The 18,972-nt window shown below is 38.7% G+C and overlaps 1 protein-coding gene across 1 annotated transcript in view; it reads right to left on the minus strand.

The window, feature by feature from the left end:
• Nucleotides 1-18,002, minus strand: part of HHLA1 (HERV-H LTR-associating 1) — a 62,284-nt gene extending 44,282 nt beyond the window's left edge. The window contains exons 1-9 of the mRNA XM_027845492.1: nt 17,909-18,002; nt 15,141-15,185; nt 13,362-13,442; nt 8,852-8,854; nt 8,642-8,725; nt 8,444-8,527; nt 2,393-2,476; nt 353-409; nt 139-225 (exon numbers count right to left, since the gene is read on the minus strand). Of these exons, the coding sequence (XP_027701293.1) occupies nt 139-225; nt 353-409; nt 2,393-2,476; nt 8,444-8,527; nt 8,642-8,725; nt 8,852-8,854; nt 13,362-13,442; nt 15,141-15,185; nt 17,909-18,002 (619 nt within the window). The remainder of the gene's footprint in view (nt 1-138; nt 226-352; nt 410-2,392; nt 2,477-8,443; nt 8,528-8,641; nt 8,726-8,851; nt 8,855-13,361; nt 13,443-15,140; nt 15,186-17,908) is intronic.
• Between the last annotated feature and the right edge of the window lie 970 nt (nt 18,003-18,972).

The raw sequence follows: 18,972 nt of genomic DNA on the forward strand, positions 1-18,972 counted from the left end.
CTGCCTGCCTGCTGTCTATCTGCTTGTCTGCCCCTCTTGTCTGTTTGTCTGTCTGCCTTGTTTGCCTGCCTGCCTTTCTGCCTATCTGTCTGCTGGTCTGCCCTCTCTATCTGCCAGTCTGCCTTTTAATCCACTTACCCAGAACACCAGACACATTACTGGTAAATGTGTAGTTAATAACAGGAGACTTTTCCACCATTTCCCAGAAGTCAGAAAGGTTTCTTCCTGTAAAAAAAAAAAGAAGAAGAAGAAAAGAAAATTTGGAAAAACAAAATCCCAGTCCCCAAAAGACTCCTCCAGCCAGAGAGTTACATTTGAGTCCTAGCATCTAAGAAAAGACCGGCTATCTCACCTGTTTTCCCTGTCATCACACAGATGTAGATGCAGTCAGACTCTGTGCTCTGACTCACTGAAAGATAAATGAATATACACTGACAGCATTGTAATTGTATCCATGTCACAATTGCTCTGCATAAATGAAAATTCCCAGGCCTACATGTTGAGGGACATGCACTTCAACAACATAATCTCAAAGTACTTCAGAAGGAAAGTTGCTCCATGGCAAATGATACTGACAACTGGGCATAATGAAACCTGATGTGAATTCTGGGGGACAAAACTCCCAGGACAGCAGTAGATAGTAGTATATGAGTATATATGGTAGAGTGAAAAGAAAACTAACTCTGTTGTCAGAATATATGGGTTCAAACTTTGACTTTGAAGGTTACTGGCTATGTGACCTTGGGTAAGTCACTTTACCTCTGTGCACCTCTGTTTCCTTATCTTTAAAATAAGGCAGTGGGACTGGATGACCTTTGAGGTCCTGTCTCCCTCTAAATCTGTGATACTGTGCTTAGATTAGGCTATTTATTTCCTGTCAAATTGCTGATAATTCAATTGCCTGGGAATTGATTACATTAATCTTTTTAATAATCAGTTAATTACTCACTGATTTGTTATTCAAAAAAGGAGCAAATCACAGGTACATTCTTTAAAGCCCTTCACATTCCCAAACCTAATGGTTATCTATGTAATATACTGTGTAAGATGAGAAACTAAATTAAAATTCAAATGTGCAACTCATAATATTTCATATCACTGACATAGGACAGACTCCTGATCTTATTTCCCTATTAATAATTCTATGAGGTGAGTAGGTCAGGCCATATTATCCTAATTTTATAGATGAGGATATTGAGGCTCAGCGAGGTTATGTTATTTACCCATGGCCACACAAATAATAAGCATTACAAAAGATAATGTAGATGGGATTTTTCTCACGTTTTCTTGTGCGGCTCATAGAATGAAACTATTGAGTTTTTATAATTACACTTGCCCCACAATCCTCAAATCTCTTTTAGCATTAATTGGCAGAGTCACTTCCTTCTCTCCTGCTACCTCTTTCCCTGGGCTACTGCTTAGCTGATGGTAGTTGACTATCTATGTAACAGAGCACGGAGGAATGAAGGTCCAGGAAGCACGATTACCAAGCATCAATGATTTCGAATGTTCTTGTGTTCCCAGTATCAGACCTTAATTGGCTAGTCACCCATAACACAGCCCTACTAACTAATTTACATTTATCTCTATCTATATACATAATACATGTATGTACATATAGATGCACATAGATATACACACATGCACATATATAGTATATATACATATATGGGTAGTTACAGGGGCAGCTAGGTGGTGCTGTGGTTAGAACACTGGGCCTGGAGTCAGGAAGACTTATCTTCCTGAGTTCAAATCTGGCCTCAGACACTTACTAGCTGTGTGACCCTGGACAAGTCACTTAACCCTGTTTGCCCCAAGTTCCTCATCTGTGAAATGAGCTGGAGAAGGATATGGCAAACCACTCCAGTATCTTTGCCAGGAAAATCCCAAATAGGGTCACAGAGTTGGACATGACTGAAATGATTGAACTATAACAATAACAAATACATATATTACTATATACTTATATATGTATATGGTTAATAAATCTATCTTTGGATTATTGCATGTAGACTCAAAAGAGGTAGCATAATATAATGGATAGAGGGCTCTACTTGGAGTCAGGAACATTTGGATTCAAATTCTGCCTCTGACACCTTGGTGATGCTTGGCAAGTCACTTAACATCTCTGGGCCTCAGTTTCCTCATCTGTAAAATGAGCAAATTGGCCTAAAAGGGCCCTTGAGGGCTCCTTTCAGCTCTAGATTATGATTCTATGATTCCATGGTCCTATGATCCCAAGCTACCCTTCCCTTATAGGGCAAGAAGAGTTTTCTTTGCTGTCTTTGAATGTAGAGATGGCAATAGGAAAAGGAGGGGAGTGGTAGCTCACTTGTATGTATACAGGGATGCCAAACCCCAAATCTGCCCTGCACTTTCATGACTGACCAACCTGAGAGAATGGAGGTCGATTTGAATATCTCCTTGAGGTAACTAGTGGAGTTCCCAATGATGTCAACCAGGAGAGCTGTAAAATCTGGAAGATGGAATAGAACAGGTTTATAATCCTTATTCATAAGCACATGAGGAAAAAACAGACAAATTGTTTCCAACCAGCCTCTTTTCTCAGTTCCCTCTAGTTTGAATGGTTTCCTTACCATCCCCCTGCCATTCACCCTTCCCTTAGGCTTTGAGTCTCATAGAGCAGGATGCTTTGTTTTGTACTTTTCAATCTCCTACAGCTTCTAACATAACCTGGCATATCATGGCTGATATTTGTTAAGTACCTTATGATTTACCAAGGGTTTGTTTCATCCTAAAAACAACCCTGTGAAATGAATGATATTAGTATTATTGGAACTGCAACTACAGTGAGATGGTCAGGACTTTTCCCTATAGAGCTGATATTGGAAGAACGTTCTCTTATTGGAGATCCGCAGCTAGCCTGGTGTCAGAGCCCCCCACATCCATGGCAGGACCTTGTTTATTCTCTGACCCAAGCTCAAGGACCACCACCATCCTCTCCTTCCCCAGTCATCATCAAGCCAGGGCCTTAATTACTAGAGGGTACCACATCCTATGGTAAGAGAGAGGAGCACTGTTCTATTTCCTCTTTCTCTTGTTTTTTACTACTCCCTCCCTTTACCTTCTAGGGATTGCCAGCTACATCACAAGGCCCTGCAGGGTGTCTCAAGGAAGGGACACTATATGTTCTTCAGGACCACCCCAAGCAGGTCAGAGTGGGGGAATCAGGCTTTTGCTAGGGACCCACCAATGAAAGCAAAGGCTGCTGCACGCTGGCCAAAGTGGGATTTGGTACAATGGGTGCTCTCCACCGCCTCACCCACCCTTCTCCCTCCCCTCCTAGCAGACTCCCTGCAGCTGCCTGCTGGTATCACAGTCTGTGGCTTCTCTCTTTTCTTCCCCTGCCTCATCTATTACTTTGGTACTTGCTCCTTGACACTAGAATTTCTAATTATTACACCGAGTATTATCATCACCACTGTCATTTTTTGGCTTACAGGTGAATCTTTTTTTTAAAATTTTAAATGTTTTTATCTGAACTTATAAACATTAAAATGAGTATTTCTGCATATCAAGTGGAACTCAAAAAGAGGGTTGTATATTGTATATGAACTGTGAAGTACATAATTCATTCACATGAAAATTGTAAAGCACGTCATTCATTACATTACTTTCGAAACTGTCTTGATTGTGCTTCTTTCTGAACTTCCTTGTTTTATCTTCTGCACATTAAAAAAAAAGAATTACAAGGATCCTCTTCTTTTCTTTTCGTCTTTTTTTGGCATCATCATCACTACCTCTTTCCTCCCAACCTACTCTCCCAATTGAAAACAGAGGGGGAAAAATCCTTGTAACAAATAAATATAATCAAGAAAAACAAATCCACACAGTGGTCATGTCCAAAAATGTATGTGCTTTCTGCACCTTGTATCTATAAGCTCTTTATCAGCTCATCATAGTTTCTTCACCATAGCTTTGATCAAAATACTAAAATCTTTCAAAGTGGGGTTTTTTATTTTATTTTGTTTTGTAATCTTGTCACTGTATAGATTTTCTTCCTGGTTCTGCTCATTTCATTCTGCATCAGTTCATATTTTCCAGGATTCTTTGAAATCATCCCTTTCATCATTTCTTTAGGCACAATAGTGCTCCATTACGTTTATATAACACAATTCATTCAGTCATTACCCAATTGGTGGAAATCTCCCTAGTTTCCAGTTCTTTTTTTTTTTTTAATCTTTTCCTTTTAATTCCTTCTTCAGGATTAGGAAATTTGCTTTGCTGGTGATTATTCTCTCTCTGGCATCATCCTCCCTCTTAACTTGCCTTTCCTGAATGCTGCCTGTTTTCTCTGTTGAGTTTAATATATTTTTATACCAAATTCTCTGTCTCTGTCTCTGTCTCTCTCCCTCTCTGTCTCTTATCTCTCTCTCTCTCTCTCTCTCTCTCTCTCTCTCTCTCTCTCTGTAAGTATGGGTTTGTACTGATTCTCCTTTGTCTGTTTCAGATGGAATGAGGTTCATCTGATGCTTGTTCCCCATCCCCTATACCTTTATCCAGATATAAACTTGGACTTTTCACTCACAACAATTATGAGAAATAGCAAATATTGCTTCCTTCTTCCTTCTTCCTACCCTACTTATTCTTTCTTCCCTCTTCTCTTTTCTTTCTCTTCTTAAAACTCTCAGAATAGATCAGAACCAACTCACCCACAGGTCCTCTGTTTTTCCTGTTTAACTCCCTCAAAACCCCTAGAAGACATTAAGGCTTTGAAGTGATTCTTGTTTGTTCTCCCTCTATCAGAATGTTAGCTCTACAACATCATTCAGTTTTTCTAATTGCTCAAAAAATTAGCTTTTTAGATTTTCTTGACTTTTTATATTTGAATTACAAAATCCATAGTTAGTTCTACTTTTTCATAAGGAGTATTTGAAAAGCCTCTGTTCCATTAAAGATCCATTTTCCCTCCTCTATGATTATTATCATTTTTCCAGGGTATGTTATTCTTGGTTGTAAACCTGTATGCTTTTGGAATATTGTATTCTATCCTCTCTATGCCTTTACAGTAGAAGCTGCCAGGTCTGTGTAATCATGACTATGGTTCTGCGGTACTTAAACAATTTCTTCCTGGATGTCTGAATTTTTTCTTTGGGTTGAGTTCTGCCTATAACAACCTTAGGACTTTTTCTTTTGGTATTTCTTTCAGTAGATGATTGTGGATTCTTTTTTCTATTTCCCCTCTCATTTCAATAGATCTTGGTAGTTTTCACTTATAATTTTTTGAAATTTAGTGTACAGTTTTTTTTTTAAATACTAGTTTTCAAACTGTCCAGTGATTCTTATATTATCTTCATTTTCTAGCCTTACATTTCTTTCTTCTTCTTCTTCTTTTTTTTTTTGCTCTTTAGTGAGGAAGTCAGGGTTAAGTGACTTGCCCAAGGTCACACAGCTAGTAAGGGTCAAGTGTCTGAAGCCACATTTGAATTCAGGTCCTCCTGACTCCAAGGCCGGAGCTCTGTATACTGTGCCTTCTAGCTGCCCCTAGCCTTACATTTTCTTTAACATTTTGATTTCGTCTAATATTTCTTGCTGTCTTATGGAGTTACAGATTTCTATTTGGTCTACTCTAGTTGTCAGGGAGTCTGTTATTTGAGTAAGGTTTACCACTTTCTATTCTAAGTAGCTTATTCTGCTTTCGATTCTTTCCTCCAGACTTTTTATCTTATCCTTAATATCTTGTTTCATATCTTCTAGGTATTCAATAGTTTTTGTGAAAAATTAAATTTTTCCTTTTGATTTCTGTTTGCATACTCTTTCTAGGCTGGATTTCTTGGTATCTCTGGATCTATTAAAATTACAATCATCTATGTCTCTTCTGTTTACTTATATTTCCAACCTTAATTTTTGAATTGAGATCTTTGTGCTAAGTCCAGGCTTTGCTTCCTGCTATGTCTTTGGGTAGGTTGCTTGATGCTGCTTAAACTTGACCTGGGGTCATCTGGGATCCTGATCTCTACTTTCTAAGGTATGTCCACAGTAAGAGCAGTGGTAGGTTTTAGAGCCTTTTAGATCTTTGAGGTCCATAGCTCTCTGTGATGTCTCAGGACAGAATGCTGCAGACTCAGTCTCAGAATTTGGGTTATCTATGTTTAAATGCTGCCATGACAGTACTGATTGCTACCTATTTCAGTGGTTTCCACATTCTATAATGTCAGCTTCTGATTTCCATGGGGCTTTCTTTGCTCTTTCTTCCTCTGGATATGGAGCCTTGAGGCTATGTGTCTCTGGTCCATCTCTTATCAGGCTAGGTGGCTATCATCTTTAGTCAATCAGTCAACAAATATTTATTAAGTAACTTCTATGTGCCAAGCATTGTGCTAGTGCTGGAGATGCTAAAAGACAGACTTTGCTCTCAAGGAGTTCACAGTCTAATGTAGGAGGCAACATGGAAATGAATATACACAAACAAGCTATATACAGGATACATTACAGATAATCAGCAGAAGTAAGAAAGTAGAATTAAAGGAGAACAGAAAAGGCCTTAGTGCTGGATTTTCTGACAAGCCCACTTTTTTTATTGCCCAAGCCAAGAACTTCTTGTTGACTCTGTGTGTTTCTAGAGGGGAATAAGTAATTTACTTTAGTTTCTCATTAGGTTTATTGATTTTTTTTTTCAATCTGGTGCTATTTTTAGGATTTTGATGGAATGGACAGGAGGGAGCTGGAATATCTGCTTCTGTTCAGGAGGCCATCTTGGCCACAATCCATCTTTCTTTCTCAAGGGGTACATGTCACTGTCTGCTTGACCATCCTGTCCTCCCAGATCATTAACCTCCAAAGGCCCCATATCCTCCAAAGAGACTTGAATTTGAATTATGCCTCAGACTTTTATTGTCTTTGTGATCAATGGCAAAGAATTTCTGTCAGCTTCAATTCCCTCATCTCTAAAGCAGTGGGGATTATAATAGCATCAACCTCATAGGATTGTCGTTAGGATCAATGGAGATAATGTAGGTAAAGTATTTTGCAAATTTTTTAATGCTACAAAAATGCTAGCTATTATTATTTCATTCACTTATGGAATGGCCATATCCTTGATATGACCATTACCCATAGTGGTTCAATCTGATTCAGTATACTGAATTTCTGACCACAATCACCTATCATTTCATCTTTCTCTGACTTACTCCTGAAAAAACTCACCAGAACCTTCAATAACAACAAGTATTTATTAAGCACTTATTATGGGTCAGGCACTGTGCTCATGGCTGGTGATACAAATAGAAGCAAAAAGAAAGACATTCCCAGCCTTTTAGGACCTAACATTCTAATAGGGTAAGACAACACAATAATAAGAAGCTGAGGGAGGGCAACTAGGTGTCATAGTGGATAGAGCACTAAGCCTGGAGTCAGGCAGACCTGAGTTCAAATCCAGCTTCAGATACTTATTAGCTATGTGACCCTGGACAAGTCACTTCATCCTTTTTTGCCTTAGTTGCCTCATCTGTAAAATAAGCTGGAGAAGGAAATGACAAACCACTCCAGTATCTTTGCCAAGAAAACCCCAAATGGTATCATGGAGAGTTAGACACACTGAAAAACAACTTAACAACAACAAAATGAGAGGGATAAATTGCATAACGTCTAACATGCCTTCTAGTTTTAAATCTATGATCCTATAATCCTACTTTCTAGAATAGCTACCTTAGTATTTGTCTTATCTTACCAAAACACTGTAAGCCTTCTGGTGGCCAAGGACTGTGTCATGTTTCATTTGTATAACACTAGCACCTAGCATAGTGGTTTGAATTTTGCTTTGTTGTTGTTGTTTTTGTTGTTGTTCTGAATGTGTGGAAAGTCCTGAACTACAAACTCTTCATTAATGCAGATTATCAGCTTTTGTCTGTACCTTATAGTTTTATAGAGTTACCCAGGACACATGACTCACCCATGGTTACTTAGCGAGTATCCATCAGAGGCAGAATTTGTCAGAAGAAGAGTCTGAACCCATATCTTCTTGATTACAATGACATCCTTTTTACTATTTCATGCTGCCTCTTGGCTTGCTCAAATGTTTGTGGAATTGGATTTTGATTGATTTTCCATACTCAAAGGCCTTTAGCTGAACCAGAACTATGGCTTACAAATCCCTAATACTACAAGAGCTTTCTAACTTATTTCAGATTCCTGGATGAGAAGTCATTGTAAGGAAATGGCTTTTCTAGTGCCTATGGTAGATCATAGCTACAAGGGAATTTATTAGAGTTTCTGCTTGCCTAGCAAATGGAGACTACACAGGATTTCATAATAGACCCCTAAAGGTCATAAGGGGAAAAGAAGAAGCCATGAATATGGTAATAAATTGTTAATTAAGAGAGGAAATTAATAATATTCCACCTTGATAATGGAAGACAAGTTCAATCAAGCAATGTATTTTAAAGTTAAGGTGGCTTGAATCCTTACAGATAACCACACCCACCTGAGAGGTCATTGGTCTGATTGTTTAAACAGTAGCAATGCCGTGTGGGGAACTTGGTGGAATCCATGATTTTCAGGTTAGAAACTGCCAAGAGAGAAAGTTGACATATTGTAAATGTGATAGAGCCCTCTAGCCTTACCCAAACTTGCCTTCACTACCCAGAAAGCAAAATAAACTTCCCAATCCGATGGTACCTACTGTTATAAATCACCACTGAGAACTTGTGGAAGGCAAATGAGCTGTGAGAAGTTATGCTCATCAAGGAGAAGAATTTTTTGCTGTCTGTTGGGGAAAAACAATACACAAAGTCACTAAATAGCATTTTGGAATCACTGAATCTTTAATACATGAAGAGACCTTAGAACAGTGAATGTTTGAGCTAGGGAACTCAGAGATTCTCTTAATAACCCCCTTTCATTTTAAAGATGAGGAAATCAAGGCTCAGAGAGTTTAATCAATTGGCCTGAAGTCCAATGATTCACTCATTAGTGGTGGAGCTGGAACTAAAGTCCAGGGTCAGGTACCATTTTGCTATAGAATGCTGCTTCTCTGGTTATTTTGTCATGTATTTCTTTCTTCCTCTTCCTCCAACTTCCATATTTCCAAGGCCCAAGTCTAGGATTATTCAGTGTTCTAGTGTACCAACCATTTGCTTTTTAAGATTTTCACAAGAGAAACCAATTGCTTTAATATATTTGAGTAACAATATGGGGAAAATCGACCAAAATTTTCCCCAAGTACCTTCAGTATTTAGAGAGCTGTACTGAGTACTCAAGGGCAGCTAGGTGGCTCAGTGGATAGAGTCAGGAAGACCTGAGTTCAAATCTGACTTCAGACATTAGCTGTGTGAGTCTGGGCAGGGCACTTAAACCTGTTTGTCTCATTTTCCTCATCTGTAAAATGACCTGGAGAAGGAAATGGCAAACCACTCCAGTATCTTTCCCAAGAAAATCCCAAATGAGATCACGAAGAGTAGGACATGACTAAAACTACTGAATAATAACACTGAGCACTAGGAGGGAAATGTTTAAGGAACAAAATATCATGGGAAAGGTGAGGGAACAATAATTTATTGTGGCTACCATGTACCAGGCACTGTGCTAAGCACTTTACAAATATTATCTCATTTGTCCTCATGGGAAAACAAAGTAAAATGAATTCAAATAAGAAGAATGAAATAAACAAATAACCCAAAGTACCAAAATAGATATATGGATAGACAGTAAAAACAGCCCAGGTGATAAACTCTTTGAAGTCAGGGACTGATTTTTTTTTTTATCCTGGCTGTGCCTTGAACAGTGCTTGGTAGAGGTCCAGTTAACATTTGTTGAACGAAGGACTTAGATGATTGGGATGTCCAGAACTAGCTGGAATTTATTGAAGCAACAAAGAAAATATAGTAAATTCTCTAATACTCACTAACCTGGTAATTGGAAATCGTTAACAACTGGCATTTTCTCCAAACTAGCATTTCCCTTGCTCATTTATAGTATAATAGAAAATAATGACATAATGCTATTCCTGTATCACTATAAAACCTTATGGTACCTTCCAAGCCATTAAAGGCGGGTTACATGTGAGAGAGGAAGCATGTCATAGCAGTAGAGACTTGGCCTCAAAGCCTGGAAGAAGTGGGTTTCAGTGCTGCTTCTAATATACACTGACTGCATATGACTCTAGGCAAGTCACTTAGTTCTCTAGGCAATTCTATAAGGCTATAAATAATAGGGAAGGTGCCAAACTGCTTTGGAAAAGGGAGTTTTCTTATAGTTTTCTATATTCCTTATAGCAATGAAATCATGGGTCTAGCCCCTGTCCCAAAGTAGTGTTTAATGGAGTTTAAATATTATTCTGACTCAATCAATAATGTATAGAATTCAATAAATATTTATTGGCTTTTTACTATTTCCAGGCAAGGGTATGCTGGAGCCAGCTCAAACCAGCCAAGAGCAAATGTTAAATATTCAATGTGAGCATTTATATTTCAGAAATTGGCAAATGCTACAACTCAGGGCTTGATTTATTATTTTGTTGATTATCTAGACCAGGGGTGTCAAATTCAAGATGGAAATGGGGCCACTAAATCTTACATAAAGATCCCTGCTGCTGCATATTGACTAAGAGATCCACATATTAACATTATTTATGTTTTATAGTATTTTTATTTATTTTGTTAAATATTTCCCAATTATATTTTAATCTGATTCTTGCCCACTAGGGATCGTTGCATTCCGTATTATGCCTCAAGTCTAGGCTTAAGAAAGCATTAGAAAAATGTTAATAGTGAAGATTAAACTTAAAAGTATGTCATGTGCACATTCTTTTTTTTTTTCCTTGAGTGCCTGATGTTAAACATTTACCAGCATACTCCTAGTGAGACTATGTGCTAGGAGCATGCACAGGTAAATAAGAAGTATTTCCTGGCTTTAAGAAGTAGACTGTTTTGTAAGAGGGTGTAAAATAAGCATACAAATAACCATATTGTGATAAGGGTCACAGGAAAGTTACAAACAAAATAATAATAATAATAATAATGATAGATAACATTTATATAGCACCTACTCTGTGCCAAGCACTGTGCTAAGCACTTTACAAATATTATCTCATTTGTTCCTCACAACAGCCTGGAAGGTAGATGCTATTATGATATTCAGTTGAGGAAACTGAGGTAGATAGAGGTTAAGTGACTTGCCCAAGGTCACATAGCTAATAAGTATCTGAGGCCAGATTTGAATCACATCTTCTGTACTCCAGGTCCAGTGCTCTATTAGAACCTCAGAGGCAGAAGGAACTTCAAGGGCCATCTACATCTAGTCTAACCTGCACTTGAGCGAAAAATCCTCCACATCATAACTGAAAAGTGGTCATCCAGATAGAACCTTTTGAAGATCTTCAGGAAGAGGGAACACTCCCTGCCTCCCAAAGAAGTCCATTCCCCTATTAGAAAACTCTAATTGTTAGGAAATTTTCCTAGTATCAAATTAAAATCTGCCTCTTTGCGATATCCACCTATTGCTTTTAGTTCTGCCCTATGAAACCAAGAACAAGTCCAATCCATCTATCACATGGATTCCTATAAGAGTTCAGAGGAAGGATCTCTTTTTTAGAGCCACATGACCTTAGAGATAATTTAGTCCAACTCCTTAATTTTATAGATGGGCTCCCATTTTACAATTCTCTCATTGTGTTCTATGTTTTCTTACTATTATTATTAAAAATAAATAGTGTAGTGGTATTGTAACTTTAAAGCTTAAAGGGACCTTAGAGGCCATTGAATCCAAACCCTTCATTTTAGAGATGAGAAAATTGTGACCCCAAATGGTTAAGTGACTTCCCCAGGGTCACACAGCTAGTTAAGTTTCTAAGGCAAGATCTAAATGCAGGTTTTCCTAATTCATGTATGGTAAGTAGGCCTGTCGGTCTTTATTAACCAATACAACTCATGGCTAATTGTATGTTGGCCACATCTTTAGAGGGAAAGCTTCTTAAGGCATAGCAGCATGTCCATCACTGCATTTGAGTGATGGGGGATGACAGATGACAACTCTTTCTCAAGAGATGAAGTTTTTGTAAAACAAAGGTAACAGTACTGGCATTAGAAGGGAGCACAAACCTTTGCCGAGAAAACAACAACGAAACACATCCATGCTTTAAGATGGGAAAGAACAAATGGATGTTAGGAAACAGCCAGGAGGTAGCTGCCCCAGAAGATAAGTGGATGGTAGGTGGATTGCACACAGGTTGTCCGACTATCTATTCGAACTGGAAACTGATCACATTTTGATGCTGAAGTTTCTCCTTCTTGAGTTGCGGGTTCACAGGACATCAGAGTGGGAAGAGACCTCAAAGGTCATCTAGTCCAGTCTTTGAATTTTATAGATGAAGGAACTGAGGCCACAGAGGTGATGTGACTTGATCAAACACAACAATTTCTATGTAGTACAGCTGAGATTCAAATTCATCTCTTCTGATTCCAAAACTAACATTCTTTTCATTACTCAATGTGCCTTCAGGACCCTTGTACTATCTCTAGGAGCTTTCTAATTCAGCAATAGGTTATTTTAATGTTTGTGACTCATAATGTTTTTTTTTTAATATTTAATTTAATTTTCACATTCACAGTCTCTCTTTCCCCTGCCCCCATTACATTATAAAAAATTAATACTAAATTTTCAGAGCTATGAAGTTGTAATAATTTCATTATCTTTTTGGAGGATCTAATGTAGATCAGATACTTTTCTCTAACTTATTAAAGGGACAACAGTGGATAGAGTGCCTGGCCTGGAGTCTGGAAGACCACTCTTCCTGGTTCAAATCAGGCCTAAGACACTTATTATGTATAAATGTATAAAATGTATATAACTTTAAGCTGCATGACGCTGGACAAGTCACTTAACCTGGTTTGCTTCAGTTTCCTGATCTCAGCTGGAGAAGGAAATGGCAAACTGCTCCGGCATCTTTGCCAAGAAAATCCCAAATGAGATTGGTCATGAAGCATCATACAGCCCTAAAACGACTGAACAACAACAACAACTTATTAGAGAGGTGCCTGGGCCAATGAAAGGCTAAGTCACTTTCCCAGGGTCACATAGTCAGTTTGGGACTTGTACCCTTATCTTCCCAACTCCCAGGCTCTTCCTCTGTCCACTATTCCATCCTGCCTTCTCTGCATTATCAGGATAATCTCCAATGTAATAAAGGCCTGCCATTTACATGGTTCTTGGAATGTATTTCAAATTACTTTCAAATCTGTGATAAAGCTGCTATTCCTTTTGAGCCTGACAATGCCTCTGTGGGGTAGGATGGATTTTCCAGTTGTCATTTTATAGATAAGGAAAATGAGTTAAAGAAAGATCTAATGTCTTTCCTGGGTTCATTCAAGAGGCAGATTAGGACTAGACTTCCCTTTTCTTGTTACCTGTCAAGGCTTTGGTCAGCATCCCGTTCACTAACTCTGTAAGGTTAACTGTAGACAGATCAACTGTCCTTGCAGGCAGCTCTGAAAGAGAAGTAAACACAGTTACATGGGGCATTTTCATCAATAAATGGAAACTCCTCAGTTTGGCTTTTTAATCTACCTAATCTGTTCATAATCTGTTCCCTTCCTACCTTCCCAGTCTTCTTACACATCCCTCCCTTCCGTGTTCTCTGACACTTTCCTCCTTTGATGTTCCTCATAGAAAAAACTCCATCTTCCAAGTGGACATTTTCATTGACTATCTCCCACTTCTGGAAATCTCTTTCTCTGCGCTCTGGATCCTAGTTTCTCTGGTTTCCTTCAAGTTCCAGCTAAAATTCTACAACAAGTCTGGTTCTCCTTTATCTTCATTCTTTCCCAATATTTATTATCTCCACTTTATCCTGTTTATATCTTTTTAGTTTTCATGTTGTCTCTCCATTAGACTTTGAGGCCCTCTACAGAAGGAACTACCTTTTGCCTTTCTTCATATCCCTAGCACTCAGTACAACACCTGGCACACAGTAGGTATTTAATACATGCTTCTTGATGTGATAAATGAAGTACTTCATTGGCTCAAAATACAGGCCAATGTGGAATCTTCATAGGATTACAGAATGTCAGTGTTGGAAAGGACATCAGAAAATATGAAATCTGACCCATATCTAAATAAGAATCCTCCTTATTTCTGCCCCACAACATGCTCTATAAGTATTCATCCACCATCTGCTTGAAGAACTTCAGTAAGGGGGACATTCATTTGATTTGTCACTTTACTTCATTTGATGTCCTTTCATTTCAATAAGCACTTATTAAGTACCTACTGGATACTGTGCTACAAACTAGGGTTACAAGGATAAAAAGAAAGCAGTTCCTGTCCTCAAAGAGCTTTCATTTTGCAGTGAGATGTCGGGGAACAATATGTATACAGAAAAAGATGTAAGAAAGATATAAAATGATTCTGAAGTAATGGTGAGATCCCATAACCAACTGAGTTTGTCCCAAGTGCAATTAGGCTTCTTAAAATTCTAACTTTGCAGGTTATTCATACAGTTATTGAGGTACAGAATATGGTTGGAGAAAAGTAAAAGGAATTTAAATTGGGAGGTGCTCTCCTCTGGAGGATTAATTTTGATTCTGCTGGTGGGTAGAGTGTTATATTAGAGACAGACTAAATAAAATGCATTAAGCCCCTAATTGTGTAGAGAAGGAGTAATCAATAGCTTTAGAGAATGTAGATTAGTGATAAAACATCGTCTCTAGTTGTCTAATTGACAACAATTGACTATATGTGACATGGTACTAAAAAAGATCGGTGTGGTAAGGGATCTTAAGGAATTATTGAGCCCAATTTAACTCATTTACAGAGGAGGAAATAGGGCCAGAGAGAGTAAATGACAGACCAAAGGTCATAACCCCCAGTCCAATGCTCTTTCCAGTGAACTATATTTCCACCCCCAACCCCATGGTAAATATATTATCAGAAAGAAAACAAAAAAGGAAAAGGGCAGAGGATTATGAAAGTATAATGATGATGGCAATTAAGACAATGATAAAATGTACGAAAGTTTCTTTTTTAAAAACACTTTCCTACTTACTCATATCACACCCATAAAGTATATGGAGAAAGAAATGTTATACCCATTTTGTAGATTAAAAAAAACAATTGAGGTATAGAGAGACTGATGTATTTCCAAAGGTCACAAGAGCATAAGATGGTGTGGAGCACTCATAACTTACCAGTTGTAGCTAGAAAAGCCACTCCTTTTTCTTTCTTAGACTCTCCTTTAATAGCAGATCCTGAAAAGTAAAGGCAATTCATTAGAGAAATGGTACCCTAGAATCTCAGAATATGAGGGACCTCAGAGGCAATGGAGTTGTCATTTCATGTTACAGATAAGGGAATGAAGCTCAGTGAGGTGGATGGGCTGGTTCAGAAACAGCCAAGTAGTTAATGACTGTGTTGAGACTAAGGCCCAAGTTTCCTGAGGTTGAGTAGCGCCTTCCTTCCACTCTATATTGTTATCTCTCATAATTCCTCATTTACTGTCAATGTTATCTTCTGGGGGATATACAGGAAATCAAAATGATTACCTTAAAGAATACAAGGAGTTGACATTGACCTTGCCCTTCAAGTTGGTAAAGTCCTTTATCTCCAATTATCTCAGTTGAGCCTTCCAACAACCCCTAAGATAGGAATTGCTGCCCCCAATGTATGTACACCTACATAGCTCGGTGGTGTGGTGGATAGAGTGCTGGACCTGGAAGACTTGAGGTCATATCTCAGCCTCAGATACTTGCCAGTTGTGTGACCCAGGTCAAGATCCTTACTCTTCCTCAGCCTGAGTCTCTTCCTTAGTAAAATGGGGATAATAATAGCACTTATCACCCAGGGGTGTTAGGAGGATCAAATGAGATAATACTTATAACATGCTTCACAAATCTTAAAGTGCCATATAAATGCTAGTTATCATTATTGTTATTTCTATTATCATATAACTGAGGAAATTTGAGACTTAGAGAAGTTAGATGGCTTCTCTTGGTCACCCAGTACATATCTCTATGTGCCATTTACTATGTCACATCTAGTTAAAAGTTGCCAGTGAGAAAATTAGAGACTGTGTTTTATCAGGAATCTACGTTTTCAATAGCTATTAATCCTCTCTCCGCAATTAGAGATGTCATCTTATTTAGACCTTCTCTGAAATATGCCTCTATGGGGCAGCTAGGTGGCGCAGTAGATAGAGCACTGGCCCTGAAGACAGAAGGACCTGAGTTCAAATCCAGTCTCATATCAAACACTTAACAGTTACTAGCTGTGTGACTCTGGGCAAGTTACTTGACCCCAATTGCCTTAAAAAATTAAATAAATAAAATATGCCTCTATTCAAGTCTCTAGAGGCAGTGTTGGAAGGAAGGTCTTCCTGAATCTGTCTAGAGTTTTCTCCTACATCATGTTTCTTCTCTAAATGTGTATATTATTTTATGTTTTTGAATGAGTTTTCATACCTATTATCTCATAATAGATGTCTTATGCCTTATAAGAGAGGCAGCTGGGTAGAATGGCCTTGGATCAGGAAGACCTAGATTAAGGTCTCTCCTCTGACACATATAATCTGGGTGATCCTGAACAAGTCATTTAATTTCTCAGTGGTCCAGACAACTGTCTAGGACTAACAGAGCAACTTTTCGATAAAAGCAACTTCTTCACTAGGAGTTGCATACCAAGATGAAAATATAGGACCAGACCTACAGGGTCCCACTGTTCCCTTCAACCCACAATACACACATCAAATAATCTCATTTTTATCCATTATAGTGGGGCAGGTCCTATAATTTAAGTTTTCCAGAAGAGACATAGGCCCAGGGAGTTTGAGTGATCTGTCAAAGGTAACTTAGCAAGTTAGAGGCAGAGATAGTATTACACTCATCAAACCAGAGGAGAGGGCTAGAATTAGAAACTGATATCACTTGAGACTTGTGTCAGATTCTAAGAACAGTGGGCCATGACACGTCTGTTAATTCATCATGAAGACTATTAGAGAGATAGCATGGGATAGTGGAAAAAAACAGGGGATTCATAGTCGAACCTGTGTTCAAATTCCATTTCTACAATTTATTATCTATGTGACCTTGGGCAAGTTATTTACCATCCTTTGGCCTTAGTTTGACTTAACTCCAAGGATCCACATTCCTTTTCCAGGATAAGCTGATCACCTAAAATCTCATCATTAAGAAGATTGATTTGGGTTTTGATGCTCAACACCTTCTTAATTCACTCTCAGTTGCCTCTCCCCTCTAATTGGAAGGCTGGAGACAGGAGCCCTAAACTCCTCCCAAAGTCTTCCTTTATAGAAGGCTCATAACCCTCCTAGTAACTCCATTTTCCCTCAACAGCTCTGCTTGGTTTCAACTCCAAGAAACTACATACCCTCTGGTACACACTATCCCGCCCCTACTCCCCTCCAGTCCTTGTTTTGTATGTTGTCTTCTCTGGCTAGATTGTAAGCTCCTTGAGGGCAAGGATTGTCTCTTTTTCTTATTTGTATTCCCAGCACTTAGCATGGTAATTGGCACATGTTCAGTTGTTTCAGTCATGTCAGCTCTTTGTGACTTCATCGGAGTTTTCTTGGCAAAGATGCACCAGTGATTTGCCCTTTCTTTCTCCAGCCTATTTTACAGATGAGGAAAATGAGGCAAACAGGCTTAAGTGACTTGCCAAGGGTCACAGAGCCATTGTCTGAGACCAGATTTGAACTCACGAAGATGAGTCTTCCTGATTCCAAGCCCAGTGCTCTATCCATTGAACCACCTAATGGATACTTAAATGTTTATTGAATTGAATTGGAATAGTTTCCTCATCTGTAAAAGGAAGGAACTAGAATCAAAGATCTTCTTCCAGCTCTAGATCTATGCCTGAAAAACTCTTTTTCTTAGGAGATGATTATCTCCAAGAAACATCCCTAAAACCCAAATAATGTTAGCAAGGTCTGGTGCTTATGTTAAACTTGCAATATACTCACCTACATCCCAAAGACAAAGGAGACATACTAGGCCCTTGCACAACAGCCCAGGATGCCAAAATGTCTGGAACAACAGCATGGTCAAGTTTTACTTTTTTATCTGGAGGAAAGAAAATAGAATTTTGGTGAGTCAGGAACTTCCCACTATCATATAGACCTGGAACTCCTTTCTGTTCAGTTATGAGAGCCAGTGGGTATGCTAAAGGCAGAGATAAGGAAATCACTAATGCTTACCAGGACCTCATCATCCTAATGATAATAATAATAATAATAACAACAACAACAACAATAGTAATAACCATCCAAACTGCTGTGTAAGCTCCCAGGCTTCTGCCTTTTGTACCAGATACTTTCCCCCTCCCCTGCTATATTTTTAACCTAATAATGACCTGGGCACCCACAGCAGTAGCTGTATAGGTGCCATTGGGAAAATTCTTTACTCCTCTACCAAAACCATTCCCTTTTCCCTCCCCTTCCCCATCCCAGATTATCTCATAGTGAGCACACCTCAGAGCACAGGCCCTGTACTTGGGGCAGTGGCTGGTAATAGAATCAGTCCCTTATCCTTTTCATTTTGGATGGGACAGAGTGAGTCTTCCAGTATGAGTAGGCATAGTGGGCACCACCATCCTTCTGGTCACTCAGTTACATCTCCTTATCTGTGGTCATTCCACACTATAATCCACCCCACACACACCTTGCCAAAGTGGTTTTCCTAAACAGCAGGTCTGACCGTATCACCCTCCCCCCCACCCTTACTCAATCAACTCCAGAGGCTTCCTATGGATTCTGGGATCAAAGACTGACTTCTCAGTTTGGCATTTAAAAACTTCACCACCTGACTCCAGGCTGATCTCTCCAAGCTCCCCTTCCTTCATTCTAAGAATAAGCCAAACTGGCCTTCTTCCGGCTCGCACATATAAAAACACAGCCAAATTATGCAAACATGAATAGGAAATTAAGTTCTTGATACCATCCATTAAGCAAAACCACATAAAGAGAAAGGAATGGATTTATAATGAAAGCTTTCTGCCTAGTTAAAATTGGAG

Source organism: Vombatus ursinus, unplaced genomic scaffold (assembly GCF_900497805.2).
Source record: "Vombatus ursinus unplaced genomic scaffold, bare-nosed wombat genome assembly UNPS02014973.1, whole genome shotgun sequence".
NCBI lineage: Eukaryota > Metazoa > Chordata > Mammalia > Diprotodontia > Vombatidae > Vombatus > Vombatus ursinus.